The sequence below is a fragment of the Salvelinus fontinalis genome, chromosome 4, assembly GCF_029448725.1.
Source record: "Salvelinus fontinalis isolate EN_2023a chromosome 4, ASM2944872v1, whole genome shotgun sequence".
Taxonomy (NCBI): domain Eukaryota; kingdom Metazoa; phylum Chordata; class Actinopteri; order Salmoniformes; family Salmonidae; genus Salvelinus; species Salvelinus fontinalis.
The window spans coordinates 24,155,161-24,167,743 of record NC_074668.1 but is presented as its reverse complement, the minus strand read 5'-3'; the positions used below and the strand labels follow the sequence as shown (position 1 = coordinate 24,167,743).

Sequence of the window (12,583 nt, the reverse complement as noted above, 5' to 3'; positions counted from 1 at the left end):
TGGAAGGCTGACTGCGATCCAGGCCTAATCGCCCAACATCAGTGCTCCACCTCACTAATGCTCTTGTGGTTGGATGGAAGCAAGTCCCCTCAGCAATGTTCCAACATCTAGTGGAAAGCCTTCCCAGAAGAGTGGAGGCTGTTATAGCAGCAAAGCGGGGACCAACTCCATATTAATGCCCATGATTTTGTAATGAGATGTTCGACGAGCAGGTGTCCACATACTTATCATCATGTAGCGTACCTTGATGTTTACAGTAAATAGCAGAAGCAGCAGCAGACAATAAGAATGGTGCAGAAATGCTTGCCACCCTGCAGGTCTTGATGAACTCTCCGTGCCAAAGACTTGGCACTGCTTGCGTAAGTAGGGTTAAAAAAGAAAATGGCCCAATTTGCATGACAAAGCATGCTACTGATTCAAGGGTGCTGAAGAGTGTGGTGGTGGTGTTGGTGCTAGGGAGGGGGGGCTGGCTGAAGGCAGAGGTTGGCTGTTGGACAGAAAGGCAACGGACAGATGCTCCTCACCATGCACAGCAGAGACTTCTCCATAGAGACCAGTCAGGCATGAGATACTGGAGGCTAAAGCGGCTGGACAGTGGATGAACTGACTAGACTGGACAATGGTCAGAGCACACGTAGGAAATCAGAGTAGTGATCCTCAGTATTTAAGGAGAGTTACAGCAGCCTTGGAGTAGCACTAGGCAGTAAGAGCTGGAGTCGGAGCAGTCTGTTCTCTACGAGTCTATAGTAAGCCCAGTTACACTAAAAGGGGACATCACCTGTTGCAGTGTGGGTCTAGGGTAACTTTGATGTGTGTTATACGGTAAGATATGTAGCCTATCGCTATTTTATTTGAAGTGGTTCTCTTTGAAATATACACAAAATATAGTATAATATCTATAATACTTCAAATATTGTTTATACAGTATGTTTCTGCACTGTGTTAGTCATTGTATTGTTGAAGAGAGGTGTATTGGTCTTTGATATGAATAGAGGCTACAGTATGATCCATTGAAGAAACCGAAGTGTCTCCTGAAAGGCAGAGACCAGTTAGCATTGTGTTTTGTTTCAGCTGTGGAACACTGAGACATAGAGATGACTGGAGCCCTCCTGTCTGGGCTTCTGCTCTGTTGCATAGTGGTAATGTCTATTCCTTTCTTATATATAATAATGTGGAATATGAATCCATTCATTGTTTTCAGCGTTTTACTGTAGAAATTAATACATTTATTGGTAGATCTGATACGTTTCATAGGCTAAACACAACTATTAATTTGACTCCATGGTTCTGCTTGTTTCTATACTGAGTTCATTGGATAAGTACATATCAAGTATATTACATGTCTATGCCCTAGCCAACAGAATAAAGCAGAGTAAATGTTTCCTCTATTGTAGTTGCTGTGTGAATGTGAGCCAACACAGCCGGGGCCAGACAAAGGAGCGATGGACTCAGGCGGTGAGTTCTGGAACTGTCAATCACTTTCAATGCCATGGCAGCAACTCTTACAACCTGATGTATGATGCTAGAATGTCTTTAGGATATCATGTCAGTTCCCTGTTGTTTCCATAGAGATTTGCTCAAATAGATGATAGAGGTGTTCCTGTAAAGTGTGATCCATGCCTATTTGTGGTTTTGTGGTCATGATGACAGAGGGCAGTCTGGTCCATCAAACATCAGACTGGGTGTTCCAGCTGGTCAACGTATCCCTGGACCTCTCCCAGGCAGAGAGCTTCTGCAGCGGCCAGTTCAGCTCCCTCACCACCCTGGGACAGCCTGAAGACGAGGAGGGAACCCTGGAGCTCCAGAGGCGGGCAGGCCTGCATGGACCCATGTGGGTCAGGGACCCCAACAGACCAACGAGCAGGCCTCTGGCACTAGCCAAACAGTGTGAGTTTAGCAACTAGAACACCTATGTCTTGATGCCATATTGCATTAATCTCTTCCACTCTATCAAGTTGTCTATAAATGATGATTGATACCTTGGCGTTGTGTTGTGATCAAAGCCAGCATAGAGAGTGATGATCTTCTTCTGTCTCTACCTGTTAGACATGCTCTTCCAAGCCCTGAACTTTCCCAGGGATTCTCAGGAGGGCTACGGTCGTGTCAACATGATGTTCCCGGCCCTGCCAGCGGTGAGCATGTGTGTCCGCGTGCAGTGGGATCCCCAGTGGGACCAGGTGTCCACCATGTACTCCTATGCCGCACCTGTCTTCACCAATGAGTTCCAGCTGCGCGGGCAGGTGGACAGAACAGGACGCATACTGCTGGCCCTCATTGTCCATGGGCAGCACCTCCCCTACAAGGCCTCCTTCCTCAACGATGGGGCCTGGCACCACCTCTGTGTTACCTGGCGCAAGGCTGACGGCCACTGGGCTATCTATGTGGACGGGGAGAGAGGGGCCATGGGCTCCAGGACTGACACCACCAGGGACATACATGGAGAGGGCATACTTATCCTGGGGCAGGACCAGGACTCATTTGGAGGGAACTTCACTGAACCCTTCGTAGGGAATATCACAGATCTGAATGTCTGGGACACATCCTTGGAGCAGAGGCAGTTCCGTGCCCTGGACGGCTGCTCACCTTTGACCCAGCAAGCTATCTTTACCTGGAGTATTGATAATATGACCCGTCACCCAGTGGTAAGAGAGGTGTCAGCCAATCTGTTCTGCCCAGGTGAGACTGCACCAACACTCACACAACAATGAGAGATCCCTACATAAAATATAGCCGTAATCTGATCTTTATTGGATGTGCTTTTTATCAGTGCTTTTGATTCAATGTTGATATATTTTTTGTTTGGTTTAATTGTCATCTTGGCAGTTGAATCTTGGCCATTTAAACTTACTGTCAGACATTTTGTTTTACATGCCCCTTGTGGTCTCTTAGTCCTAGTTAGGTAGCCTACTTTCCATTGAAGAAGGATTTGTTCACACACAAAATTCAGAATGCATTATTTGGGTGGCCTCCTGCAGATTAAAAATCAGAATGTAGGTATTTTGTTTCTTTCACATAGCTTTTTAATTCTGATATGGTACCTTTATAGAGCTTTCTATTGCAAACCTATTGTCCTTCTTCCAGATCAATCTGTAGCTATTACTAATCCAATACTGAGGCAGTGGTGATTGTTCCCAGTCCCCTGTCAGTTGGTTGTTGAATCGTTCTGGGTGATTTACCTCAAAAGAGGCCAGTTAAGCCAGTGGCTGTCTGCCTGAACACATCCAGTATGTCTGTCTGAGAGAGAGTCATGGGGGAGAGGAAACTGGTTAGCTTGGTTCACTGGCTAAAGGCCGTGTGGAGGGCAGAGGAGGGGGATTCACGCAAGTATGAGGTCTGTGCTTTACGAAGAGAATGGAGCTCTACTCAATAGTGAAAAGCAACAAAACGTTAAACCGTCACGAAAAAGAAGGGATTCCATTTCTGTGAGTAACAAGTTGACTGGCTTTTTGTTGGCAGCCATTTTCAGTAAAAATGTCAAACACAGTTAAATTAATTGCAAGTAATTGTCTGTGTTTTTCAAAGGTTGTTGAATATGAATATGAAAATATGATAGTATTTTACTTATACATGTAAATTGCTTTAGATTGAAAACATGTTATGCTACAGCATGCTAAATTAAACCAAATACTTAGAGGACCATGGAGTAAACAAAGGTGTTACAAAATCAAGAGCTCACTTGACGCAAATAAGTAATTTAAATGTATTTCCATGAACTTTAGTAGAATAATAAACTGATTATGTAGTTACTGGAGCTGTCTCATGCTGTGTGTCTGTGTGTTGTAATGCAGGGGTCCACAGGCAGAGGGAGATGCAGGGATGCAGGGCTCTAGAGGGCTGGTCTAGACAACAGCTCCCCTTGTACAGCTCTGCAGACTGCTCCACCACACTCCCCTTCGTCTGCAGGACCAGCAGGGGTGAGTCAACCACTACCTAGACCGCCACTACATAGGCCTAGACCATTACTTACCTACTGTAACAAACATGGCTATCACAGTACATGACTCTTTACTGTACAACAATAACATGTATATATCTGAACTGACTAGTGAAATGAATTTAGCGTCACACTAGGGGATATGACTGAACATGAATAGTTGTGACTCTACAATGTTTGTGACTAAATACCCTAACAAAACATCAGAGAGGAACCATGGACTGTTTCTGACACATGGCTCTCCGTTACAGAGCGCTATGTTAAGATGAAGGGGTTGAGTGAGTTTCAGAGCTCCCATCCCAGTCCCTTCATGAACCACCTCATGCAGCTCTCCAATGGAACACAGGTAAAGACTGATTACTATAAATCACTGTTTGCCTGTCAGGATTAGGACATTTATGATTGATCTCTAACTTATTTAACTTGACACAGCAATTTAACTTTGGTCTGTCAGAAAATTATGTCAAATTTTCTTTGAATTACAAATTTTGATTTCCTTTACGTCCTCTGCTCTTTGTGTGTGTGTGTGTGTGTGTGTGTGTGTGTGTGTGTGTGTGTGTGTGTGTGTGTGTGTGTGTGTGTGTGTGTGTGTGTGTGTGTGTGTGTGTGTGTGTGTGTGTGTGTGCGTGCGTTCATCAGGGTGTGGAGGGTGTGATTGGGGAGCAGTCAGGGGACCAGATGAGCTGGGGTCAGGTGTCCAGTCTGCTCAACATGTCCAGGCAGGCCCTTGAAGACACCAAGGAGGGGCTGCAGCCTGGAGACATGCTGTCCCTGGTCCAACTGCTGGTGCGGGCTGCAGACGTGCCCACAGACATGGCCACGGAGGGGAACCACAGCCGGGCCACCAACAGCGCTGGGGAGCTCAGCCACACCTTCATCACTGTGGCTGACAGAATCATCAGCCAGGACAACGTCCCCAAGTGGCAGGCCATCAAACAGGTATCGATCAATTATTTAAAGTGATTTACGAAGCCCTGTTTACATCAGGTACCACAGTGGCAGGCTACAGCAATGACTGCGAACAGGAGGAGGCAGAGACAAGGTGTTAAGAATGTAGACATGACTACTGGAGTATTATTTTAGCATATCTCCACTAGAGGACAGTAAGATGTATACTGTGAATGACCGAGAAACTATCAAATGAATGGTTACGCTTGGCTTAATTAGTTAGTGTACATGTACAGAACACATAAGGCTGAATCTTGATAAAGCTTAATTGCACATACACTAAATGTAATCTGCTCTAAATCCATTTATATCTAGCGTAACAATAAACAGGTCTAATTTCTATATTGCTGCAGCACTTTTTCACAGACTATTATGATCTCTGAACAATTTTTATTTAATATCCAACAAATACAATATTGAATGTTCTTTAAAGGAAGCACTGTGTGCTTTTATGGTTAACAGACCCATCCACAACAATTACGTAGAACATATATACTATATGTCTATGTATCCTAGTGGTAGCCATATGATAAGTGTTCATATTGATGCAGCGCTCGCCTCCCCCACTTCACCCACCTCCCCTCTCCCAGGCCTTTCTACCCTTCAAGGTCACAGCAGCACAGCATAGCTAGACTGAATGTATTAGAGCAGCTAGAGGACTGAAACACTGTGGCTTTCCTCACCCACGTAGCACTGCTTCACTCACAGTGTCTGCTCTTCTCCAATAACTACAGCCAGGAGTCTCCTGACCAGCTGACCAAACTCTGTGTCCTAGTTATAGGCTTAATATCCTGGTCAGGTCACGTGGTCAGGGCCCTACCAATGACCAGTATATTGCTATGATGAACCCCATACCCTTATCCCTGCCCTGTGCCCCAGGTGGTGAGTGGACCGATGACTGTGGTCAAGAGTATTGACCGCATGGTGACCAGTCTGAGCACTCGGCTGATGGCAGAAACCGACCATCTGCTCATTCACAGCTCCAGCATCAGTAAGTCACTTAGTACAGTACATTCTCTAGACTGTTACAGTGTGTTCTGTGTGCTTCTGAAAGACTGAGAGAGTGGACAGACATACTACACAAAGCAATATTGAAACGATAACATCTTCCAGTGGCTAATTCTGGAAATAACATTTTTATTGGTTCGATATTGCTTTGTGTACCCACATGAACAAAATACTAAAGTATACTATAGAATATTACAGTACTTACTATAGAATTATGTTGTAAACTGTAGTATACTGTAGAATACTATACTAATTAGCACATACTGTACCCTGCCCATTCCCCACCCCATAATCCCAATTTGTGCCACCCATAAGTGAGACACCTACATGCCAAGTATAGACCATATATTGTGTTACCTACAGGTTATAGAAAAGAGCAGAAGCTCTGAACTATGCGCTCAGACCCCACTCCTACCTACCTACAGTACCAACCTACCTACAGGTTCTGGACATGTTGCTCTTTAAGTATTTCTCCAGTAGGTTTCCTGAACGACAAAGCCTGTACTTCTATGTCAAAGATAATAAAACAAAAACACTATAGTAAATACTACAGTCATGTCAGCAGAAACACTACAGTAAATACTACACTATAGTACAATCTGCAAAAACACCACATTAATTACTATATTATTGTAACGGCGGTCCTCCTCCTCTTCATCTTCGGAAGAGGAGGAGTATTGAGGGAACCAAGGCGCAGGGCAGTGAAAAGACATAATTTATTTAACAAAACACGAACTTGACTAAACTAACAAAAACAAGAAACGGTGTAGACAGACCTATACGACGAACTTACATAAAACAAGAAGAACGCACGAATAGGACAATTAGACTACACAAACCGAACAAACCGTAAACAGTCCCGTATGGTGCAAACAATTACACAGACACGGAAGACAATCACCCACAACGAACACTGTGACAACGCCTACCTAAATATGACTCTTAATTAGAGGAACGCCAAACACCTGCCTCTAATTAAGAGCCATACCAGGCAACCCAAAACCAACACAGAAACAGAAAACATAGAATGCCCACCCAACCTCACGTCCTGACCAACTAACACACATAACAAACTAACATAAATAGGTCAGAAACGTGACATAACCCCCCCCCATAAGGTGCGAACTCCGGGCGCACCAGCACAAAGTCTAGGGGAGGGTCTGGGTGGGCATCTAACCACGGTGGTGGCTCAGGCTCCGGGCGAGGTCCCCACCCCACCATAGTCAATCCCAACCTCCATCTACCCCTAAAAATGTCCACCCATATCCCACAAAATCCTCTTTGTAACATCCATGACAGGGACAGCACCGGGACAGAGGAATAAATCAAGACAGAGGGATAGATAAGAATAAAGAGGTAGATCAAGAAAGAGAGGGAGATCATAATAGAGGGGCAACTCCGGACTGAAAGGCAGCTCCGGACAGAGAGACAGCTCTGGACTGAGGGAAAGTTCTGGGTATATAGCCCTTTCTGGCTGAAGGGCAGCTCATGGCTGACTGACGAATCTGGACGCTCATGGCAGGCTGACGGCTCTCGACGCTCATGGCAGGCTGACGGCTCTCGACGCTCATGGCTGGCTGACGGCTCTCGACGCTCATGGCTGGCTGACGGCTCTCGACGCTCATGGCTGGCTGACGGCTCTCGACGCTCATGGCTGGCTGACGGCTCTCGACGCTCATGGCTGGCTGACGGCTCTCGACGCTCATGGCTGGCTGACGGCTCTCGACGCTCATGGCTGGCTGACGGCTCTCGACGCTCATGGCAGGCTGACGGCTCTCGACGCTCATGGCAGGCTGACGGCTCTCGACGCTCATGGCAGGCTGACGGCTCTCGACGCTCATGGCTCTCTGACGGCTCTGGCTGCTCATGGCTCTCTGACGGCTCTGGCTGCTCATGGCTCGCTGGCGGCTCTGGCAGATCCTGTCTGGTTGGCGGCTCTGGCAGATCCTGTCTGGTTGGCGGCTCTGGCAGATCCTGTCTGGTTGGCGGCTCTGGCAGATCCTGTCTGGTTGGCGGCTCTGGCAGATCCTGTCTGGCGGGCGGCTCTGGCAGATCCTGTCTGGCGGGCGGCTCTAGCGGCTCCTGTCTGGCTGGCGGCTCTAGCGGCTCCTGTCTGGCTGACGGCTCTAGCGGCTCCTGTCTGGCTGACGGCTCTGTAGGCTCATGGCAGACGGGCGGCTTTGCAGGCTCATGGCAGACGGGCGGCTTTGCAGGCTCATTGCAGACGGATGGCTCAGACGGCGCTGGGGAGACGGATGGCTCAGATGGCGCTGGGGAGACGGATGGCTCAGATGGCGCTGGGGAGACGGATGGCTCAGATGGCGCTGGTGAGACGGATGGCTCAGATGGCGCTGGTGAGACGGATGGCTCTGGCCGGATAAGGCGCACTGTAGACCTGGTGCGTGGTGCCGGAACTGGAGGCACCGGGCTAAGGATACGCACCTTCATACTAGTGCGGGGAGCAGTGACAGGGCACACTGTACTCTCAAAGCCCACTCTATACCTGGTGCGTGGTACCGGCACTGGTGACACCGGGCTGAGGACAAGCACGTCAGGATTAGTAGGGGGAGAAGAAACAGTGTGTACAGGGCTCTGGAGACGCACAGGAGGCTTAGTGCATGGTGCCGGAACTGGAGGCACCGAACTGGATACACGCACTACAGGGAGAGTGCGTGGAGGAGGAACAGGGCTCAGGAGACGCACTGGTAGCCTAGTGCGTAGTGTAGGCACTGTAGGTACTAGGCTGGGGCGGGGAGGTGGCGCCGGAAATACCGGACCGTGGAGGCGTACTGGCACTCTTGAGCATTGAGCCTGCCCAACCTTACCTGGTTGAATGCTCCCGGTCGCCCGACCAGTGCGGGGAGGTGGAATAACCCGCACCGGCCTATGTAGGCGAACCGGGGAAACCATGCGTAAGGCAGGTGCCATGTATGCCGGCCCGAGGAGACGCACTGGAGACCAGACGCATTGAGCCGGCCTCATGACACCTGGCTCAATACCCAATCTAGCCCTACCAGTGCGGGGAGGTGGAATAACCCGCACTAGGCTATGCACTCGTACAGGAGACACCGTGCGCTCTACTGCGTAACACGGCGCCTGCCCGTACTCCCGCTCTCCACGGTAAGCCTGGGAAGTGGGCGCAGGTCTCCTACCTGCCCTTGGCCCACTACCTCTTAGCCCCCCCCCAAGACATTTTTGGGTGTTACTCACGGGCTTTTTGGGCTTCCGTGCCAGACGCGTTCCCTCATAACTCCGGTTCCTCTCTCCGGTAGCCTCTGCTCTCCTCAGTGCCTCCAGCTGTTCCCATGGGAGGCGATCCCTACCAGCCAGGATCTCCTCCCATGTGTAGCAACCTTTCCCGTCCAATATATCGTCCCAAGTCCATTCCTCCTTCTTTTCCTGTCCCTTACTCCATTTACTCCGCTGCTTGGTTCTGGAGATTTGGTGGGTGATTCTGTAACGGCGGTCCTCCTCCTCTTCGACCGAAAAAAACGCAACAGTCCCATATGGTGCAAACAATTACACAGACACGGAAGACAATCACCCACAACGAACACTGTGACAACGCCTACCTAAATATGACTCTTAATTAGAGGAACGCCAAACACCTGCCTCTAATTAAGAGCCATACCAGGCAACCCAAAACCAACACAGAAACAGAAAACATAGAATGCCCACCCAACCTCACGTCCTGACCAACTAACACACATAACAAACTAACATAAATAGGTCAGAAACGTGACAATTATATACTACAGTTTTCCTTTACTACATTATTTATACTATAGTAAAGAGTAAATACTACAGTATGCTACAGTAAATACTTTTTGCTGACTTTAGTCCACAAAAGCACTACAGTGAATACTGTAGTAGTTATACCATAGTATACTTAAGCAATAAGGCACGAGGGGGTGTGGTATATGGCCAATATATCACAGCTAAGGTCTGTTCTTATGTACGAGGCAATGCGGAGTGCCTGGATACAGCCCTTAGCCGTGGTATATTGGCCATATACCACAAACCCCCGAGGTGCCTTATTGCTATTATAAACTGGTTACCAATATAATTCGAATAGTCTAAATAAATGTTTTGTCATACCCATGGTATATGGTCTGATATACCACGGCAGTCAACCAATCAGCATTCAGGGTTCGAACCACCCAGTTTATAATATAGTATTTTTTCATGTGGTTAATGCGTCTACTGCTATTCAGAGAAACCTGGACCTCTTTGGATCCCACCACATGAGCTTCATACTTGTTCTTTCCTTTGTTCTTCTAGACCTACTATTGCCTAACACAGGCATCTTGCTACAATACAACGTAATTTACCAACCGCTATGGAGCACTTAGCTGTTCCTCTTACTATAATACAAAAAGGACAGCTAGGCCTGCCCACTACACTATGTATGCTCCTTTTACCACCTTTAATGACAACCTTCCTATCCGCAGTGGACCTGTCTTCGTCGGGTCACAGGTGGTTGCATGTAGGAGCATACCGTGTACAGGCCTTTCTGTCCTTTGCATGTTTACTCATTAGCACTTTTTGTAGGATGTGCTGCTGTGACTACAACCATTCCTCTTTCTATAGTTAATTCCACTGAGAACAGTTATTTATGTCATTCAGAGCTGGAGGTCCAGCAGCAGAGTCTGGGAGAGAAATCTAGTGGGTCTAAGTTCTGTGGTCCAGTGGTGGACAGCGTCACCAACATAGACTGCATCTCAGTCCCCACACAGAACATGCAGGATCTCCATGACAACGGTGAGAGACATCCCTGAGAGCACTGTACTGTCTGTAACTGTGCTGTCTGTAGCTGTACTGTGTCTAGATGAGAATATAAACTCCTTCAATCATAGCCTGCTGACTACTTTACAGTCTCAACCATGCATTCTTCTAACAGTTAAAACACCTACAGTGATGAAGCAGGATTTTAAAATACATTCCAAAAATGTATCAAGCACTGAGTGTACAAAACATGAAGAACACATTCCTAATATTGAGTTGCAAGTTGCACCTCCCCCCGTGTTTGCCCTCAGAACAGCCTTTCGTGTTGAAAGCGTTCCACAGGGATGCTGGCCCATGTTGACTCCAATGCTTCCCACAGTTGTGTCAAGTTGGCTAGATGTCCTTTTGGTTGGTGGACTATTCTTGATACACACAAGAAACTGTTGAGCGTGAAAAACCGAGCAGTGTTGCAGTTCTTGACACAAACCTGTACGCCTGGCACCTACTACCATACCACGTTCAACGGCACTTACATATTTTGTCTTGCCCATTCACCCTCTGAATGAACGAATGGCACACATACACAATCCATGTCTTAGTTGTCTCAAGGCTTAAAAATCCTTCTTTAACCTGTCTCCTCTCCTTCATCTACACTGATTGAAGTGGATTTAACAGATGACATCAATAAGGGATCATAGCTTTCACCTAGATTCACCTGGTCAGTCTATGTCATGGAAAGTGCAGGTGTTCTTAGTGTATGTACTGGTACACACTTGTCAATGCATGGTACAGACATGATGTTTTCATCCATTTGTAGTACCACTTGACTTCATACAACTATTCACAATCTGTATTAGCTGGCTATTATGAGACATAACATTGCTCTGTTTCCACTTTGTGCTGCATTGTTAAACTGTCTAGTGTTCTTAGAAGTGTTGTTTATGTGGACGTTGATGTTGTTGTTTATGTGGATGTTGTTGTTTATGTGGATGTTGTTGTTTATGTGGATGCTGTTGTTTATGTGGATGTTGATGTTTATGTGGATGTTGATGTTGTTTATCTGGATGTTGATGTTCTTGTTTATGTGAATGTTGATGTTGTTGTTTATGTGGATGTTGATGTTGTTTTTTTATGTGGATGTTGATGTTGTTGTTTATGTGGATGTTGTATGAGCAGGCTTCCAGATAGTGACTGTGGTGAACACGTGGTACAGTTCCCTGCGGCCTCTCTTCAACTCAGAGGAGAACATCACCATGTTTCCCATCGTCACCGATGGCATCCAGCGGTAGGGAAGACGAGAACTCTGAACTGTTTTAGACCATGGTGACACTGAGTAGGCACGAAATGAGAAGAAATCATTTGCAACAGGACAAGTCTTTTTTTCATGAATTACTGTAGATATGAATCAGTCCATTAAGAACATTACTTTTCATTTTCCATTAACACTTTTTTCCCATTAGTGCCTACTGAGCATAAGCCAGTGTTGGTATCCAGCCTTATGTGTGACTGTCCTCATATGGCCTGTGCTGTGCTATGTGTGTCAGGTACCTGGGCACCATCCTGGGCTCTTCTGTCATCTCTACTACAGTCCTGGGTGACGGACAGCCTGTCAGCATGGCTGTACGCTTCCAGCTCCAACACAGAGCTCAGGTTAGTCTCACACTCACATGGAATATATTCCTCTATACACTATATACCTCTGCCTCGCTCAGAGAGAATATGATATATGCCCCTTGTTCTCCTCCATAAGTCTGTCCTTTACTGTAAGTGTGAAAGGATGTCCTGTTCCATTGATTCCTTTAGAATCCTGTAGGGACCGTATATGACCCAGTCTGTGCATTCTGGGATTTTGATCTGATGTAAGTATAATGACAGCAAATGTTCTGCCATTACATCAATAGAAATCAGTGTTTGATTCATTAGTGTAAAGGTTACCGTACATTGCGATGAAAGTGTAAACTGTTGTCC

General features: G+C 46.9%; 1 protein-coding gene across 2 annotated transcripts in view; it reads left to right on the top strand.

The window, feature by feature from the left end:
* The first annotated feature begins 462 nt into the window (after window positions 1-462).
* LOC129853425 (adhesion G-protein coupled receptor D2-like) overlaps window positions 463-12,583 on the top strand; it is a 22,692-nt gene continuing 10,571 nt past the window's right edge. The window contains exons 1-13 of one of the 2 annotated variants that reach the window (XM_055919449.1): window positions 463-822; window positions 1,072-1,139; window positions 1,395-1,455; window positions 1,651-1,887; window positions 2,047-2,676; window positions 3,789-3,914; window positions 4,186-4,280; window positions 4,574-4,873; window positions 5,762-5,873; window positions 10,517-10,651; window positions 11,792-11,900; window positions 12,160-12,265; window positions 12,419-12,474. In XM_055919449.1, the coding sequence (XP_055775424.1) occupies window positions 1,095-1,139; window positions 1,395-1,455; window positions 1,651-1,887; window positions 2,047-2,676; window positions 3,789-3,914; window positions 4,186-4,280; window positions 4,574-4,873; window positions 5,762-5,873; window positions 10,517-10,651; window positions 11,792-11,900; window positions 12,160-12,265; window positions 12,419-12,474 (2,012 nt within the window). In that variant the 5' untranslated portion in view covers window positions 463-822; window positions 1,072-1,094. The remainder of the gene's footprint in view (window positions 823-1,071; window positions 1,140-1,394; window positions 1,456-1,650; window positions 1,888-2,046; window positions 2,677-3,788; window positions 3,915-4,185; window positions 4,281-4,573; window positions 4,874-5,761; window positions 5,874-10,516; window positions 10,652-11,791; window positions 11,901-12,159; window positions 12,266-12,418; window positions 12,475-12,583) is intronic. The other variant, XM_055919450.1, reaches the window with a different exon arrangement.